At 41.8% G+C, this 17,379-nt stretch overlaps 1 protein-coding gene and 1 non-coding gene across 2 annotated transcripts in view; both read left to right on the forward strand.

The window, feature by feature from the left end:
* Nucleotides 1-3,563: 3,563 nt before the first annotated feature.
* On the forward strand, nt 3,564-3,636 carry TRNAV-UAC (transfer RNA valine (anticodon UAC)). Its single transcript has one exon. It is a non-coding gene; the product is annotated as a tRNA-Val (tRNA).
* A 6,567-nt stretch (nt 3,637-10,203) lies between these two features.
* Nucleotides 10,204-17,379, forward strand: part of RS1 (retinoschisin 1) — a 46,450-nt gene continuing 39,274 nt past the window's right edge. Inside the window, exon 1 of the mRNA XM_088451637.1 lies at nt 10,204-10,255. Coding sequence (XP_088307763.1) covers nt 10,204-10,255 — 52 coding nt within the window. The remainder of the gene's footprint in view (nt 10,256-17,379) is intronic.

The raw sequence follows: 17,379 nt of genomic DNA on the forward strand, positions 1-17,379 counted from the left end.
GTACCGCCACCCCCCCTCTTGGCGACCCTCCATTTAGGGTCCTATTCATCATCACTAAAATGACTCGTTACAAAATGTGGAAACGCTAGTTTCAACATATTTAAGGTGACGGGCCATTCATCATCAGGGGTCCGATATTCAGCAAACTCAGAAAACTTAAAGATTTCAGAGTTTGCCTGTAAGCACAAAACCATCTTCAGATGGAGCTTATTTTTGGAGCCTCGCTCCTTCCTTTGGGAAGGGAGTTCCCGTGATGCGAATAGGGATCCGAGCGGATCTCTCCATCACCTCCTCGCTGCCTCCTCAGCGGCTTTGCGCATGTGTGACCTCAGCAATGATGAATTGCTCTGGTGATAAGAATCCCCTGTGGAGAAGTGGATATTTAATCATCAGGGGATATACAAACCCTGATAATGAATAGACCCCTTAGATTTGTGCACACAATGCAAGAGCAATAACAGCCAACTTGCGTTCAACTCAGCAACAATCCCCCTACAGGTCAGAAGTAACGAGTATGAGAATGAAAGTATGAGAATAATCCATAGCAAAGTAGCTTTTAGAACTGAAAGAAACCACTGGTTTATGCTCCTAATTTGAAGCCCTGATTTGTACACTCTACAGTTTTTCCCTATTTCCTTGGTTATTATAAATATGACATTAACGTTGGTGTGGATTGGTATCTGTGTGAAATTTGAGCAAATTGTGCAATTATAATTTGAACTAAGATTCAAAGGGACCTGTTTATGAAGATTTGCAATTGCAGTCACGTTCGCAGTGACGGGTATGCACACTGCGATGCATGTGCAGAACACAACAATTGGCCGATTTCGGGCATAATCGCAGTTGCGATCCTTGCTGAATCAAGCCCAGAGTTAGTAATGGAACTATATGTTCAATGGAGGCTTGAGTTCCCCATAGATCAAAAAGAGAGAACAGGAAAGGAATAGGTGAAAATTGTCGTGTCTGGAAAGTTTGGTCAATGAAATGTAGTACTTTGTACCAGATATTTTAGATTTTTGGACCCGACAATAAACATGTGTAAAAGAAGCATGCTCCATAGAACATTTGGGACAACAACCGGTGTCCTCCGATACCATATACTTTCAGCATTTTGGTGAAATATAAACTCTATGAATAGTTTTATAATGAATTTCTTTAAGCTTCGTGGAAGCGAGTAATTGTAAAACTTTATCTGTAGAGGAAATCATAGTTAAGAAATTTTCGAAACCAGTAAACTCTTTAGACCATTTATTCTGGAAATTAGACCATAATTTCAAAGGATCTCTTGTTCCATGCGCTATGTTCCCGGAGACCTGCGTAGTAGTCTCTGGCACAATGCCAGAGACTACTGCACCGCCGGAGAGGAGGGGGCCTGATCGAAGCCTGCACAAGGGCCCCTTCCTATCTTAAAATGGCCTCTGCTTTGAGTCCCTGAACCCAGCGCAAATTCACTGGAGGGGGCGCGAGTAGTCTGGTCTGCTGACAGGAAAGAGGGAGGGGGAGCGGCGTCGTATCCAGGCCCCCGCCGGGTCACTCCAGCAAGCCCGGGCCCAGTTAATTAGTACCGCCACCCCCCCTCTTGGCGACCCTCCATTTAGGGTCCTATTCATCATCACTAAAATGACTCGTTACAAAATGTGGAAACGCTAGTTTCAACATATTTAAGGTGACGGGCCATTCATCATCAGGGGTCCGATATTCAGCAAACTCAGAAAACTTAAAGATTTCAGAGTTTGCCTGTAAGCACAAAAACCATCTTCAGATGGAGCTTATTTTTGGAGCCTCGCTCCTTCCTTTGGGAAGGGAGTTCCCGTGATGCGAATAGGGATCCGAGCGGATCTCTCCATCACCTCCTCGCTGCCTCCTCAGCGGCTTTGCGCATGTGTGACCTCAGCAATGATGAATTGCTCTGGTGATAAGAATCCCCTGTGGAGAAGTGGATATTTAATCATCAGGGGATATACAAACCTCGATAATGAATAGACCCCTTAGATTTGTGCACACAATGCAAGAGCAATAACAGCCAACTTGCGTTCAACTCAGCAACAATCCCCCTACAGGTCAGAAGTAACGAATATGAGAATGAAAGTATGAGAATAATCCATAGCAAAGTAGCTTTTAGAACTGAAAGAAACCACTGGTTTATGCTCCTAATTTGAAGCCCTGATTTGTACACTCTACAGTTTTTCCCTATTTCCTTGGTTATTATAAATATGACATTAACGTTGGTGTGGATTGGTATCTGTGTGAAATTTGAGCAAATTGTGCAATTATAATTTGAACTAAGATTCAAAGGGACCTGTTTATGAAGATTTGCGGTCCAGCCCTGAAAACTAACATTCTGCATAGTGGATGTCATTTGTCACGGGCCATATACAAGGGCACAGACTCCAATAAGTGCTCATCCCAGCTATGAGTAAAAAGTAAAGTGATAGCTAACGATATCAATATACTTGCGGGTTCTGTCTGCATAACATCCCTTCAATATACTGTACATTGTGAACAGCTCCAGCACACAGGATATTGATCTCCTGCCGGGCCCCCACATTAAGGGCAGCTACTTTCAGACTGCGGTACCTAACAAGACAAAAACTGCAAAGCTAAGCTTTTTGGAGCTTGTTAAATAACTCCATCACCATAGAAAACTATGGGGTTGGCTGCTGTGAGCCCTGTTAGCCAGAAAGCAGGATAGAGCTGATATCCCTTGCTGTCTGGCCTTCATAAAGAGCTGGGCTACTTATTTCTGCCTTAAACGTGTCCACATGTTTTAAGGAGAAAATTAGTTTGATAAAGAGGCCCCAAAGTGAAGAGGGCAATTGTTGGGAATGATACTGACAGGGAAAAGTCTGCAAAAAGGTCCAACAAATGAATGCATATGATCCATACAGAGTCAGACATATATTCCTATGGTGTATTCCTACACCATAGGGGAAGCATTACAAAAAGTATAACAATAATTCCTGTTCCTAAACAATTGCTGCTTACAGGAACAAAAGCTACATATTGCTAAATTATCCCTCTGCTGTGTTGCACTGTTCTTTAATTCAGTCTCAGTATCAGTCAGTATATTTATAGGTGTGGTAAAAGTTTATACAATGAATAAATCAGATGTACTGTATCTACACCCAGCCAGTAGTGATTCTGAATCAAAGGGACACAAAGTAGTGTGGTGGGTGTGTCTAATTGTTCACGTCATCTTTGGATCTAGAGTTGTCTATGATCGCCATCTAGTGGTGGTAAGCATGAAATGCATGATACAACGCAGGTTTATGCAACATTCTCTGCATGGAAAAATTCTGTAAAATCTTAATTTAGCATCTAATACACTGTGTGCTGCCTAATTACATTTATCTAAGTATGCAATCTGCATGTCTCGTCTGCAGATTTGTTAATTAATTTGTGTTATGAATCAAAATTGGCTCATTTCATTATGCTGGGATTTATCTCCAACATAAATGGTTAATGCAGGTATTATCCATCATAAATATATCACTGCTTCATATAATTTATACATGAAAAAAAGAATCTTGTATCACAATATTTCAGGCATGGAAAACATTAGTGGTTTCATAGTGTAGTGGTTATCACGTCTGCTTTACACGCAGAAGGTCCTGGGTTCGAGCCCCAGTGGAACCATTATTTATTTATTCCTATTGTTTTGTAATGTCAAATTTGTTTTCTAGAGTTCATTACAGGAGAAAATTCAATCATTTAGTGGTATTTATTTCATATACACAGGGGACCTGCAATTGTTTAAAATTTACATATACTATTAAAAAAATTTAAAATCCCTCTTGTTTGTGTTAATAAATATATTTAAAATAAAATGTATCTATTCTCTTAATAAAAAGTCTACTATAAGTCAGAGTCCACTAAAAGGTGTTCTCAAAACTCATTGTACAGGGTTTATTGAAGAACATATGCTAGGTATATAGTAATCATGGATTAGTGTATTTATGCAGTGGATCGACTAACTTTTATTTTCATAGTATGATTGTTTCCCAATGTCAAAAAAAAATTACAATATATAAAGTTATTACAATATAAATAGGTACTCATTGTAGATTAAAATTATATACTTAATCTTGCTAGCATGGCAAACAATACTGAAAAACATAAATAGTTACAGGTGTATATGATGGCCAAATAAATAAAGAAAGAAAATATAAACCAATTGGCAGCACTTACAGGGTAGGAGGCTCTATTCTCACAAATGAAATGCGGTCAAACCGCCAAAAACTGCAGTCCTGAGGACAGAAGGGGTGGCCACCACACTGCCTGCACGACTCTAAGCAGGGGCGAAATAAGAGAGGAGGGGGTCTGTGTGCAGTCTTCATCCGGGGCCCCCTCCTCTCTCTCCGGTGGCCGGTAGCACACTGAGCGCAGAGCCGCAACACTAGACTTTTGGCACTAGACTAATCTGAACAGAGTCTACTGCGAATGCACAGGTCACCGTGAAAATAGCGCGGCAGCCATTTTCCCAGCAATTTCCCTACTGCGTATGCGCAAAACGCCGGGAAAATGGCAGCGGCGGCCATTTTCCAGGCAGTTTGTGCAGCGTTGACACCGCTGACATAGGAACTCTGGAGATGTAAGTATAACAATTATGGGTTTCAAATTAATAATCACTCGACAACGACAGGTAGGCCCGGCTGGTATATGTTTATATATACAGTACATATGAATATATACTGCAGCAAGAGCACACTACCCTGAGCTGCTGCACAAGTGGGACAGTGAGATTTGCACACAGCAGTAGAGTCAACCAAACTGTGAGCTCAATCAGTTGTGGACATTGAAGGAAGAGAAGGCAGGTAATGTTTCAACCAAGGGAATGTACTTCTGAATGGGGGGGCTTCTGCTCGCTCCCCTGTCACTTCTGCTCTATTCCCTGGGGATCAGTCACAGCAGTCTATTAGCTGTGAGAGGGAAACAAAGTAACACTAATGTGTCTTGGCGCCTGCAGCATTAGTTCCACTTGCTTTGCCCACGTCAAGCCCCTGACTAAGAGCATGTTCCTCTTCAATAGGTCAATCAGGAAGATATATCTAAGGGATAATAATTTATATTTTATAAAAATATAAAGTAATTAATGCTATATAATATTGCATACTGTTTATAGAACATTCAACGCTATGCAACACATACATTACATACGTAAAATTAATTTCTAGGAATTTTGGCAGTACAAAGAAATAGTGAAATATATAGTAATTAAGCAGAATACTGTGTGGGCAGTGTTTATTCCCAAGGTTGTATCTTGTTAAAAATTCATCATTATACAATTTTATAAAGCAAAACAGCATGTGTGAAATCAAAGCTTTACAAAGCATGAATTCATTCAAAGCATTCACCAGTGCCTCAACTGAGATTCCATATTATATGTTAGATTTACTTTCAAAATAATTCTGCAGTAGTGATTGTATATAGAACTATAATACCGTAGAAGGTATTATCGTAAACTGCGCATGCATCAAAGTACTTTACTGTAGTCATAGTTATTATGTGTAGATGGAGGTGACCCACCACAGTTCTGTTGTGATATGAACAGCCTCTAATGTGGGGTGCACACTTGGCCGACGAATCAGCCAGTCAACCAACTGATTTGGTAATTATGTGGCTGTAGATACTCACTAACCAATCAGAAACCAATATGTTTGGCCACAGGGGCCAGGTGTGATGTCATTGTCGTTGGTTCCTGCAGCCAGCATATGGGTCAGTCAGTCGCCTGAATAACTCATATAGATCAGGCGGGTTTTGTTGTAGGGAAACATTCTGTAGTGAATATTAGGAAAGTTTTATCAGTTATTCATAACTCGGATTCAGCGGGGAATTCTGACAATGTGCCCTTCTATCACTTGATGCCGAAAAGGCCTTCGATATGGTGATGTTGGATCACGTATATGAATCCTTGCAGCGATTTGGGTTCCTGGTAGATTTATACAAATACTATCCACTATTTATACAGGCTCTATGACACAAGTTGCTTGTAATGGGGTACCTTTCCAAGCCTTTTTCCATTCATAGAGGCACCCGCCAGGGATGTAATGGGTATTGCTTTCCCATTCATAGAGGCACCCGCCAGGGATGTAATGGGTATTGCTTTCCCATTCATAGAGGCACCTGCCAGGGATGTAATGGGTACTGCTTTCCCATTCATAGAGGCACCCGCCAGGGATGTAATGGGTATTGATTTCCCATTCATAGAGGCACCCGCCAGGGATGTAATGGGCACTGCTTTCCCATTCATAGAGGCACCGCCAGGGATGCCCTTCATCTCCACTCTTGTTCTCCTTAGCATTAGAACCTTTAGCTGTGGTTTTGTGAGAGACACAGGGATTCCATGACATTAAAATCAGTAATGTGGAAACTAAAATAGTCCTCTTTGCAGACGACATGATGCTATTCATATCACACCCTGAAACTACTATAACCACGGTGGTTGACATTATTTCAGATTTTGGTTCCTTTACAGCAGGGATGGGGAACCTCCTGCCGTGGGGGCCGTATAAGGCCCTCAGAATCATTTGGTCTGGCCCTCGGAGATTTTTTCTGCTAGCCTCATCTGACTAGCAGAGTGCCTAGATTGGCACACTGCAGCCAGAATCTATGCTGCAGTGCCACCTGGAGTGTCCTTAGGATGCTTCAACGGTCACACCGCTGCCCTTACATCTCCCTGGAGCATCCTGCGGATGCTCCGGGCATTGCTGTAATTTCCGGCAATTGTGGCCCCGTCCCCGTGTGATGTCACCAGGTCTGCAAATAATGTTCTATATACATTTGATACAAATGTTACCCATAGCTATGACTCGAAACGATATGATAGACTGCTCCAAATTATTTACCAAATTTTTGTGGAAGAATGGGAAACCTAGAGTGGCCTTGGCTAAGCTGCAGCATACTAGGCGAACTGGAGGTTTGGAAGTTCCTAATTTGCTCGATTCCTCTAATACGGTGGATTTTAGATATATTATAGATTGGTGCTTAGGGCGAGATAATAATTCAGCATTATCTCTTGAAACAGAGTTATTTGCTCCTTTCTTACCTAGTGCCCTTCTACACGCTCCTAAATGATCACTTCCTTCCCTACTACTAGAAAACATTCTGTTTAGACACGTATAAGGCTTGGCTATCTATTCATCGCAAACTTGAGCGTAACCCTCAAAGCTCTAAATATACCACATTTTGGGGTAACATTGCTTTTAGCCCTGGTTTTGACAATGTACACTTTCTCAATTTGCATAACAAGGGACTGGCAGCGGTCAAAGATGTCTTTGATCCCAGTGGTAAATTATTCACATTTCAAGAAATTAAGGATAAATTTAACATACCAAATTCAAATTTCTATATGTATTTGCAGGTGAGACATTTTCTTCAGACTATGCCTTCCCCAATGTTGGGCCCGAATACCGATAATATCTTGATGTCCTTATACTCTTTTTTAAACACCAATACTTACCATACCAAATTGTTGATATCAGATCTTCAGGTGGTTAGGACAGAGAAACTATGGGATCCTATTGTTCAGCAATGGTCCCAATTAATTCCTACAGTAGTTTGGTTTCCTCTGACCCTCTATTCAAATATTATGATGGTACTATGAATATACTGTATTACAATCTGCTAAATTGCAAGAAGTGCATTTCAAGGTGTTCAATAGAGCTTATGTTTCTCAAAGTCAAAGGGCTTATATAGTCCCAGAGGAATCTGGACACAGGGTCTGATTCAGACCCACTCGCGAGCACTGAGCGCTCGTAAGCGGGTCGATGTTGCCCAAGTGCGCATGCGCACGACGGAGGCGGCTCCGTCATGCGCATGCGCGAGACCCGAATAACGACGGCCAAGCCGTCGTTATGGGTCTCGCACCAAAGGGGGCATGCTGTCGATGGTGATTGACAGCACGCCCCCTTTGGTGGGCGTGCTGGAGGCATGGCTGCCCAGACGGAGGCGTTCCCATGGGAACGCCTACTGTCTGGGGCCGGCCCCACTGACATCATTAGTGATGTCAGTGGGAGTGCTTTTGGCTCTGATAGAGCCAAAAGCACTCCAGGGCTTGCGGCAGCGAGACCCTACCACAAACGTCTCGTCGCAAGCCCGATGGTCGCGATGGACTTGACCATCGCGACCATCATTTTGGCCGCTCGCTATAGCTGTGGGTGGTCACCCACAGCTATGCGAGCGGCCAGGAGGCCGCTCCAAAACGTAGGAGGGACGGTCCTGATTCAGAGCGAGAGCTCTGTCAGAGCGTCCGGCTCTGAATCAGGGCTGCTGTTTGAAATGTAAAGCCTCTAAGGCAAATTTCTTATAATAATAATAATAATTTCTGGGAGTGCAGACACATTCGTAAGTTTTGGTACAAGGTAGAAAATTTTATTGGTAGTATTATTTCTTTACATCTCAGGAAAGACCCGTTGGCATTACTATGTGCCAATTTTGATCATTGGAATCTGGGAGCCCATAACAAAAAAGATGTTATACCTTTACTTACAACCATTGTGAAATATTATTTGTCTCAATGTCATGATAAATAATAGATATTTTTATAAAAAATGAGTCAGTGAGTAATGAATACACCTGTGCCTGCTAGATGACCTGGAAAACGTGAACTGTGTGATTCTGAGGACCGAGTTTGAGAACCACTGCTCTAAATTGTATTGTGGTTACAAGGATTATATCTATATTGAATATCTGCAAATAATTGTGCTTTATATTGTATATCAGTCACTAGGATAATCTCTGTATTGTATGGTTGTTAATAGGATGCTCTCTATAAAATAATTTTTACTGGTATGCTCTCTTTTGCATGGCATTCACTAGAATGCTCTCTTTGCTGTATGTTGATCACTGTGATGTTATTTGTATTGTATGTTGGTCACTGTAAAGCTCTCTATTTTGTTTAGTGGTCACAAGGATACTCTCAGTATTGTATGGCAGTCACTGGGATGCTATATCTGTTTTTTGTGATTGTCTGAATGATGCTCTCTGTGTTGTATGTGGTCATTAGGATGTTCTCTTTATTGAATGGCTGTCACTAGGATGCTCTCTGTATGGTATGCCTTTCACTAGTATGATATCTGTATTGCATTGTGGTCACTGTATTCTCTCTGTATTATCTAATGGTTACCGGAATGCTATCTGTATTGTATGGTGGTTTTCAGGCTGCATTTTATATTGCATGTCAGGCACTAAGATGCTCTCTGTGTTGTATAGCACTCTTATGGAATCTTTTTGTGTTCAATAGGATATTCTCTCTATTGTATATCAGTCAATAGGATGTTCTTTGTAATGTATTGATATCAATAGGATTCTCTTAGTATTGCATGGTGGCTACAGATTGGACTATGTATTGTATTGTAGTCACAAGGATTCTTCCTATATTGCATATTAGTTACTAGGATGCTCTGTATTACAGTATATTATGGTAACTGGGATGCTCTATGTATTGTATAACAGACACTAGACTAATCTAATTATTTTATGGTGATTATTAGGATGCTATCTGTATTGCATGGTTGTCACTAGGATGCAGTCTATATTTTACTGTATACTAGAATGCTCCCTTTATTGTAAATCAGTCACTACAATGTTATCTGTATAGCATATATGTCATTAAAATGCCACCTGTTTTTAATATCAGTCATTAAAATTCCTTCTATATTTTATGTCACTAGGAGGCATTCAATTTGGGTACAGATAGGCAGAGGCCATGTGATTTATTTTTTTTATTTCACACTACTAGGGAAATGTATTTAGCTTTTTCCTGGGGTACTTTATGTTCTTAATCTGTCCCTGCATAGAGCTATTATTACATCAGATACCAGCTATACAAACATTACCAGCTACATAGAAAGGGACTACATGCTCTCAGGGAGTTTAGGTGAAATGTGTAGAGATGCCGGATAGGGCACTGTCGGTCTGCCTTTAGAGGTTGATGTAAAATATAACCATTTCAGTGAAACCTATATAAAACGTTTTAAAGTTAATATGAACACAATACTGAAGCTGATCTCACTGAAATATATTCATTAAAGTAATAAATTAAATTAAAGTCTGGATCAATCATTAAGTTACAGTAATATGTCCAAAGATTTGATGACCCATCACGCTAGGAAGGAAGCTTAAGGTGCTTAATGAGGGACAGATTAGGCTAATCTCACTCTTATGTACTACTGTGTAGTACAGATATTACCAAAGCAGGCAGAGATGCATCTCCAAGGAGGGACATCACTGCTTCTTGTCCTATTTTGCTTGGAAGGTAAGAGAAATGCTGCATTGTAACTTTTCAGTTTTTATAGCAAATACAATGAAGGACGATCACTGCTAATTATCAAGTAAGAAGAGGAAACAGTTTTTTATATTTGCCTTAAATTTACACAGAAATGATCCAGAATATATTCCAAATACATATGTTCAATAACACTACATAAGTATATATCACAGCAAATGAACACAGATGACTTAGTGTAACCGGTGCAGTATGCAGTGTACATTTATTTGACCTAAAGCGTTCTTTTAAGTTCTTAGAACTCATCTCAACCTATGTATAGCCAGTGACTGCATTAGAATATAAATACGATTTAAATAAAATTGAGGGGATACTGGGCCTAATACTGAATACCAAAAGCAACTCTATTTAGGAAATGGGACTTCTTTTTAATTATATGAACACTTTATTGAGTATATACGTTGAGTCAAATGTATCCAGCTTAAAAAAAGTAATATTTCACTATACTTATGAAGTGTGTATAATTACGTAATGCAAATAGAGATCTGTGGCTCTACAGATATATAACTATATAGATATATGGCTCTTTATATATATGTATATATATATATATATATATCTGCAATGTTTATATAGTAGATATATAGCTGTAATGTTTACGATTGAAAGTACTATCAGCTGGAGGTGACAACAGGTAGTCAGCCAATCAGAAGTGGCTAGGCAATGCTGCTCATGATACCATCTATGCACTAGCCCTCCAGCTTGCAAGAGATATCAGGCCTGATAGAATAGTGATCACAACTGCGATTACGCATGCAATTGGCCGATTGTTGCATACTGCGCATGCGTAATCATTGCGCGAACACACCACTGTGATAGGGATTGCGATCACAGTGACTATGCAGACCCATCGCAGAGTGATTGACAGGAAGTACCATTTGGGGTTGGTGACGGGGGGTGGTCAGAGAAACGCAGGCGTGCCAGTGCGATTGAACACCGTTACAGGGGCATGCATAAATTAGCCACTGAGATGCCATACGCAGCTTGGTTTTCACTGCGTGCGACGAGGTTAGCAATTCCTGAGTGAGGTCAGAGCTTGTGCTAGTGTGTGTGAGGCTGCGATGGTGCTCTATGTTACCGATGGTTTTGCAGTCTTGTTAAGTATTACGGATGTGTGTAAGGTAAAGTGGGCGTCCTTATCCGCCCGGCTGCGGTGGGTAGAATCACACATCCCAAGATTACAGCTCAGCTGTTAAAACCAGCTCCACTTGTGCCAATCAATATCACATGGATTGGATATAACAGTCAGTTCATCAAGTGGTGAATAAAGAAAATGTATATAACTGGTATAGATACTCCAGGTCCTTAATGCGTTTCTCCATTTTTTCATCATCAACATCAAAAGGTAACCCCTCTTTTGAGAGCTGCTATATAGCTGTTTATAGGTATTTATGTAGAGTGTGTCTGATATATGCTTTTTGGAGTATTTTTTGTAAAATAAATAGCTTGTACCTGTACTATATTAAATCCATCCCTCAATTAAAAACTAAAATACTGATATCTCTATACTCAACAAAAAGAGCAAAATCTGTGACTAACAGTGTCAATAAAGTAACAATTTAAGTGATCCAACCCTGACATATCAGATATTGTATAATTCTGGGCTTGATGATATTGTTCCAATAACATACTTAAATCATTATATATATATATATATATCTATATATATAGATATATATATATAGATATACTAGCTATTATTTTCCCTGTGCATCAGTTGATTAAGTTTAAGGCTGACTCCATTTGCATCGACATCAAATATTGGTGACGGCGGCACGAGTGGCACTGCATCTCACAGCTGAACCTGGGAGCTTGAGACGGGTGATCTTATACACTAAAACCGGACAGAGACTGTGAGTACGCCGGCAAGTGAGTGCTGATAAGCGGAATCTCCTGCAATACATGCCCTGGAGGCACTGTCATCATGAGTTGCAGTTAGCCTGTTTCTCTGCCTAGTCGGCGAGCGGGCGGCAGTCAGCAGAACTTAATTTTCAGGATTCCTAATTAAATCGCTGGATACCTGGATTTACAAATAAATCATCACTGTGCCATTTAACTGGGAATATAATTGTTCATTGAACTGATTATGGATGATTTTTTCCTTTAAAAAGACTCTTTTTTTCTTTTCTGTATAGCTGGTATAGATCATATATCTCTTGATATTTTTATGATTGAGCCTTATAGGCTTTATGCACTGTATTGTTTGTATTATTGCTAATTGCTGTTTAGAGTAATAAATGCTTTAATAAATATTGATTATACTGTAGCGCTCTCATTCATATTACTTTATTGTGATATTGCTTGTTATTTCTCCTTGTGTATTTGATGGTTCGCTTGATGAGTCTCACACTATATCCTCTGGATCTGTTTTTCTGAAACTTGTTGTTGTCTTTCTTTATGTACAGTCTGATTTGAGCAGTTCCTCCTAGTTCTTAAATATTCTCCCTTTTGTACTCCTCTAGTAGCAGAGTGTAGGTGGGAACTGCTAGCATGCAGTATACTATTTGTAGCCATGTTCTTGTGGTATAAAATCTTTGGAGAGACTGCCTCTCTTTTTGATTGTTAGGTCCAAGAAATTGATCCTTTGCAAAATAAATTAATTTAGTTCTTGTGAGGTATTGATGAAATACCTGGTTGCTCTTATGCCCACTTCGTGGCCAATGGTCATATATAAGCTTTCTGCATCACAGCTTGCTAGCCACATATCAGGGCTAAGTGTCACAACCTACAATCTAGTTAATACATCTAGTGTGTCCTTTACAAATGAGGGTAATGATGTTACATATCTTCTCAAATGATGGTCAACATATACACTAGCCTTTTCCGTTAGACTGCCAATCCCTGACACTATAGGTCTCCCAGGTGGTTTGGTCTCATTCTTGTGAATCTTGGGTAACAGGTATAGTGTCTGTATTTTTGGATTGCTGACACTCAAAAATTCCAAATCTTTTTTCGGGATTATAACAGTCTGAAATGCCATTCGTATAATGTTGTATATTCCCAAAAAGTTCTCAGTGGGATTGAAAATTAAACGCTTATAACATTTAGAGTCTTGCGGTTGCCATGGCACAGGGCACCGCAGGGCAGGGGGATGCTGTTTGGGCCTGTCAATTTTCCTGATTATCATCATTCTCACTTGTAGATTCCTCTTCTTTTATCCCCAGCATCTCCTGGCCTCCTCTATCTCTTCCCTGGCCCTTCCCCATGAGACCATGGCCCTTTTTCAGGTGCATTATCTTATGTCCCCATTTAAAAATTGAAGGAAGGGGGGTGCCAATACTCTCTCTGTCTGGCACAGGGCACCAAAAAGTCTAGTTACAGCTCTGATAGGCAGTATCATTATTGAGTATATGTACTCGCCAGAGGCGTCACTAGGGTTGGTGTCACCTGGTGCTGTAATGCATTGTGACACCCCCCCTCCACCCAAAAAAAAAAAATTGAGACCAAGATGCGCAGCACCGCAAACTTTTCCCCCTTACCTGTCCAGCATTCACACTGTGCTCCTCCCAGGATGCTGGGCGCACCCGGCGGGCGTAATGATGCCACGCCCGGTATTCTGGGTAGCAGTGCTTAAAGTGGTCCTAGAGACATGGCGGAACGACCGCCCCATCCTCAGCAATTTATCAATAAAAGGACAGCATGCGCCTAAGGCACATGGTGCAAAAAAGGGGAGTGATCTCGAAAGAAAATGGTATGTTCATACAATACTATCCCCAATTCAAATTACAACGCACAGTAGCACAATCTTATTCACATTACACCGCACATAGTGCCCCTTACTCACATTGCACCATAAATTAGTGTCCCTTATTTATGTTACGACACACAGTAGTGCCCCTTTTACACAATGCCCACAGTAGTGCCCTTTTTACATAATGCCCACATTAGTGACCCTTATACACAAAGCCCATAGTAGTGCCCCTTAAACAATGCCCCCAGTAGTAGTGCCCCTTATGCAATGCCCCCTGTAGCTCTGCCCATTTAAGCAGTTCCCCCTTAAGTAGTGCCGCTTTATGCAATGTACCCTGCAGCTGTGCCCAATATGCAATGCCCCCTGTATTATAGCCCATCATGCAATGCCTCCTGTATTAGACCCCCATATACTGTGCCCCCAGTAGTGCCCTTACACAGTGGCCCCAGTAGCGTCCCTTATGCAGTGCCCCTTATACAGTACCCCAGTAGCGCCCCTTATGCAATGCCCCTTATATAGTACCCCCAGTAGCACCCCTTATACAATACCCCCAGGAGCTCCCCTTATGCAGTGTCCCCAGACAGTAATGCCCCTTATGCTGTGCCCCCAGTAGTATCCTTATACTGTGCCCCCTATACACTATCCCCAGTAGTGCCAATATGCAGTGGCCCCAGTAACGCTGCTTATGCTGTGCCCCCACCCCTGTGCAGTACTACTTACCTTCCTTTACGAAGTCCAGGCTGGCTTGTCCGGGCGGCGGGCACACACCTCCTTCTTCTCCTTCCCAGAATGGAAAGGTATATTTCCCCTTCAGCTGGCGTGCCGCGTGCCTGATGACATCACCGTGGCCAGCGGCCAGAGCCACACACAGGCAAAGAGAGATGCTCTGTGCCTGTGTGTGGCTCTGAACGCCGGCCGCGCCGCAGTGAGAGACTTAACTCACCCGCAGCGGCGGCTGCAGGGCCAGTCCATTTGGGGTCGGCAGGGGGTGTGCGGGCAGCGGACGGGTCTGTGGATGGGGTGCGGCCCGCATGTGTGTGTGTTGCTCTATTTGGTGTCACCCTCTTGAAGGGTGACACCCGATGCGGGCCGCACCCCCGCACCCCCCTAGTGACGCCACTGGTACTCGCTATCTAACAGACAGCCAGTGATATAGTGTGAGACAAACAAACCATCATTTTGAGAGTAATTGCCACAATTGTTGCAATGGAATTGTATGTTGTAACATATGAATGTTTCTAAAATCTCCTGCTAGATTTGGGATGTATTGCCCACCCCTGTACTAGATAGTAAGGAGATACTGGGAGAAAAATAATACAGGATATAAGGTCCATGAAAATAAATATTAAATAAAGGAAAGATATTGTATATATGTGGACTTGGATACACATGATGTTTGAGACTATGAACATCATATGTATTGATTAAAGAAATATCACTAATTATATGGACGGCCATAATTATACAATTGGGTGCCTACAATAAATATAGTGGAAGACATACAAACCGTATTAAATGGGAGGTATATTTCCCTTGCACGCATATCTAATAGTTGAACGATAATCTCTGAGACTGACTAGGATTATCTTCCAGGATATACAAATCTCATAAAAAAATATTGTCATACATAGAAGGTGTATACAATATATTGAACAGAAGACAAAATAAATAGGCATATAGGCCCTCATTCAGAGCCGTTCGCTATTTGCGTTCGTTCGTTCAAAAATAAGGGGTGGCTATGCAAATGATCCGTTCGCACATTGCAGTCTGTTCACACCTCTAAGTCTGAACGAGCGAGCAAAACATACGCTCGTTTATTTGATAAAAACGCCCCCTGGCCGCTCGCACCATACGTCATGTCCGCTATTTATTAGATTAATCGAGTACATCGAACAGGATAAGAACTGCTTGCTATTCTTGTGGTTGGTTTTTTCAACCGCTATTTTGCGAGCAGTTCTGAGTTTAAAAAAACCAAGTGACGTGGTCATTGACGCTGCTGTATTAATTATGCACACCTATAAAACGCCCGTTTTGACCTTTAAGCACGCCTGCGAACGGATCTCCACTCCCCGTTTTCAAGCACCTTCCCCTGTTACCACCCACATACGCCTCATTCTGTCACTCAAAATAGCAGGCACTCGCTATATTGCGTACAAATGATTTTCGGCTGCACTGACCGGTTCGCGCATGCGTACTAAAAACCGTATGCATGCGCAGATGTGCGAACATCGCTCGGAACGAGCGTACTGCCGCTAGCGAGTGGCTCTGAATGAGGGCCATAGTGTTATCATTATTCTATTATACATTTCATATCTATAAGCACTAATCTCTATTGCTATTCTTTTATATTTCGCTATTTTTAAACAAGTATGGATACATTTTAAGTAAAATCAATAAAAGTTACATTTTATTTATTTTGTTTGTGCGCCATATACAGATCCTTTCTCTTTCAATCCTATTTGTACTATATTATCTGTGGTAACACCCCCTCTTCACATATCTGAGCATTGGAAGTGAGAGGTTTATTTTTCTTCCTGTTTTGGAAACATACAAATTATAACACACGTTCCCGTGCAATAGACTCCATTACCGCCCCCCCCCCCCTTTATTTTCTCTTGTTTACAGTATCTTCCTAGTCATAATGTAGTGTAACACAGGTATGGATGGCTCTATGCACATGGTAGAAAGCAGTACATCTGCTAGTCACTATAGCAAATGTATCAGCTAAATATACTGTTGGGGCTAATGCAGAGTTTGTTGTTAAAAACTTGTTAACATTCATGGTGGAATAGTGCAGAGAAAAGAAAGACAGGACATCACTACATATATGCAGGCTATGCAGTCGGGAAGCCGGCGGACCTAATCCCAACAGCCGGCTTCCTGACTGCTTTATCCCTGGCGAGGGTTAAATGACAGGCGTCTAAATCTACACGCCTGTCATTTTACCGATGCTGGGAGACCAGCGCCCGCCATCTCGACCTGGGAGGTTAGGGTTAGGCTAGGGGAGGGAAGGTTAGGCACCCCCGGGGGGAGGTTAGGGTTAGGCACCCCCCCGGGGGACATAGGTTTAGGTGGTGGGGAAGGGGGGGTTAGGTTTAGGCACTTAGAGGGGGGATTAGGGTTAGGCACTGGGGGGAAGGTTAGGCTTAGGCACCCCTAAGGAGGGTTAGGGTTAGGGGAGGGGATTAGGTTAGTCTATACTTACCTTAGGGACGATCAGGATTTTCACCCATGTCGGGCAGCCACTGTCAGGATTTTAACCGCCGGACGCGCGTCCAGCGGTAAATCATACCGATTCCATTTGCAGAGCTGTACACATTTCACAAAGCATATTTGCCTGGTTTTCTGCAGGTTGACATCAGTGTGTACTAACAGAAAATATACAGTATGCCTCCCAACAGAC

The sequence above is a fragment of the Taudactylus pleione genome, unplaced genomic scaffold (genome assembly GCF_031769625.1).
Source record: "Taudactylus pleione unplaced genomic scaffold, aTauple2 ptg000026l, whole genome shotgun sequence".
NCBI classification, from domain to species: Eukaryota; Metazoa; Chordata; class Amphibia; order Anura; family Myobatrachidae; genus Taudactylus; species Taudactylus pleione.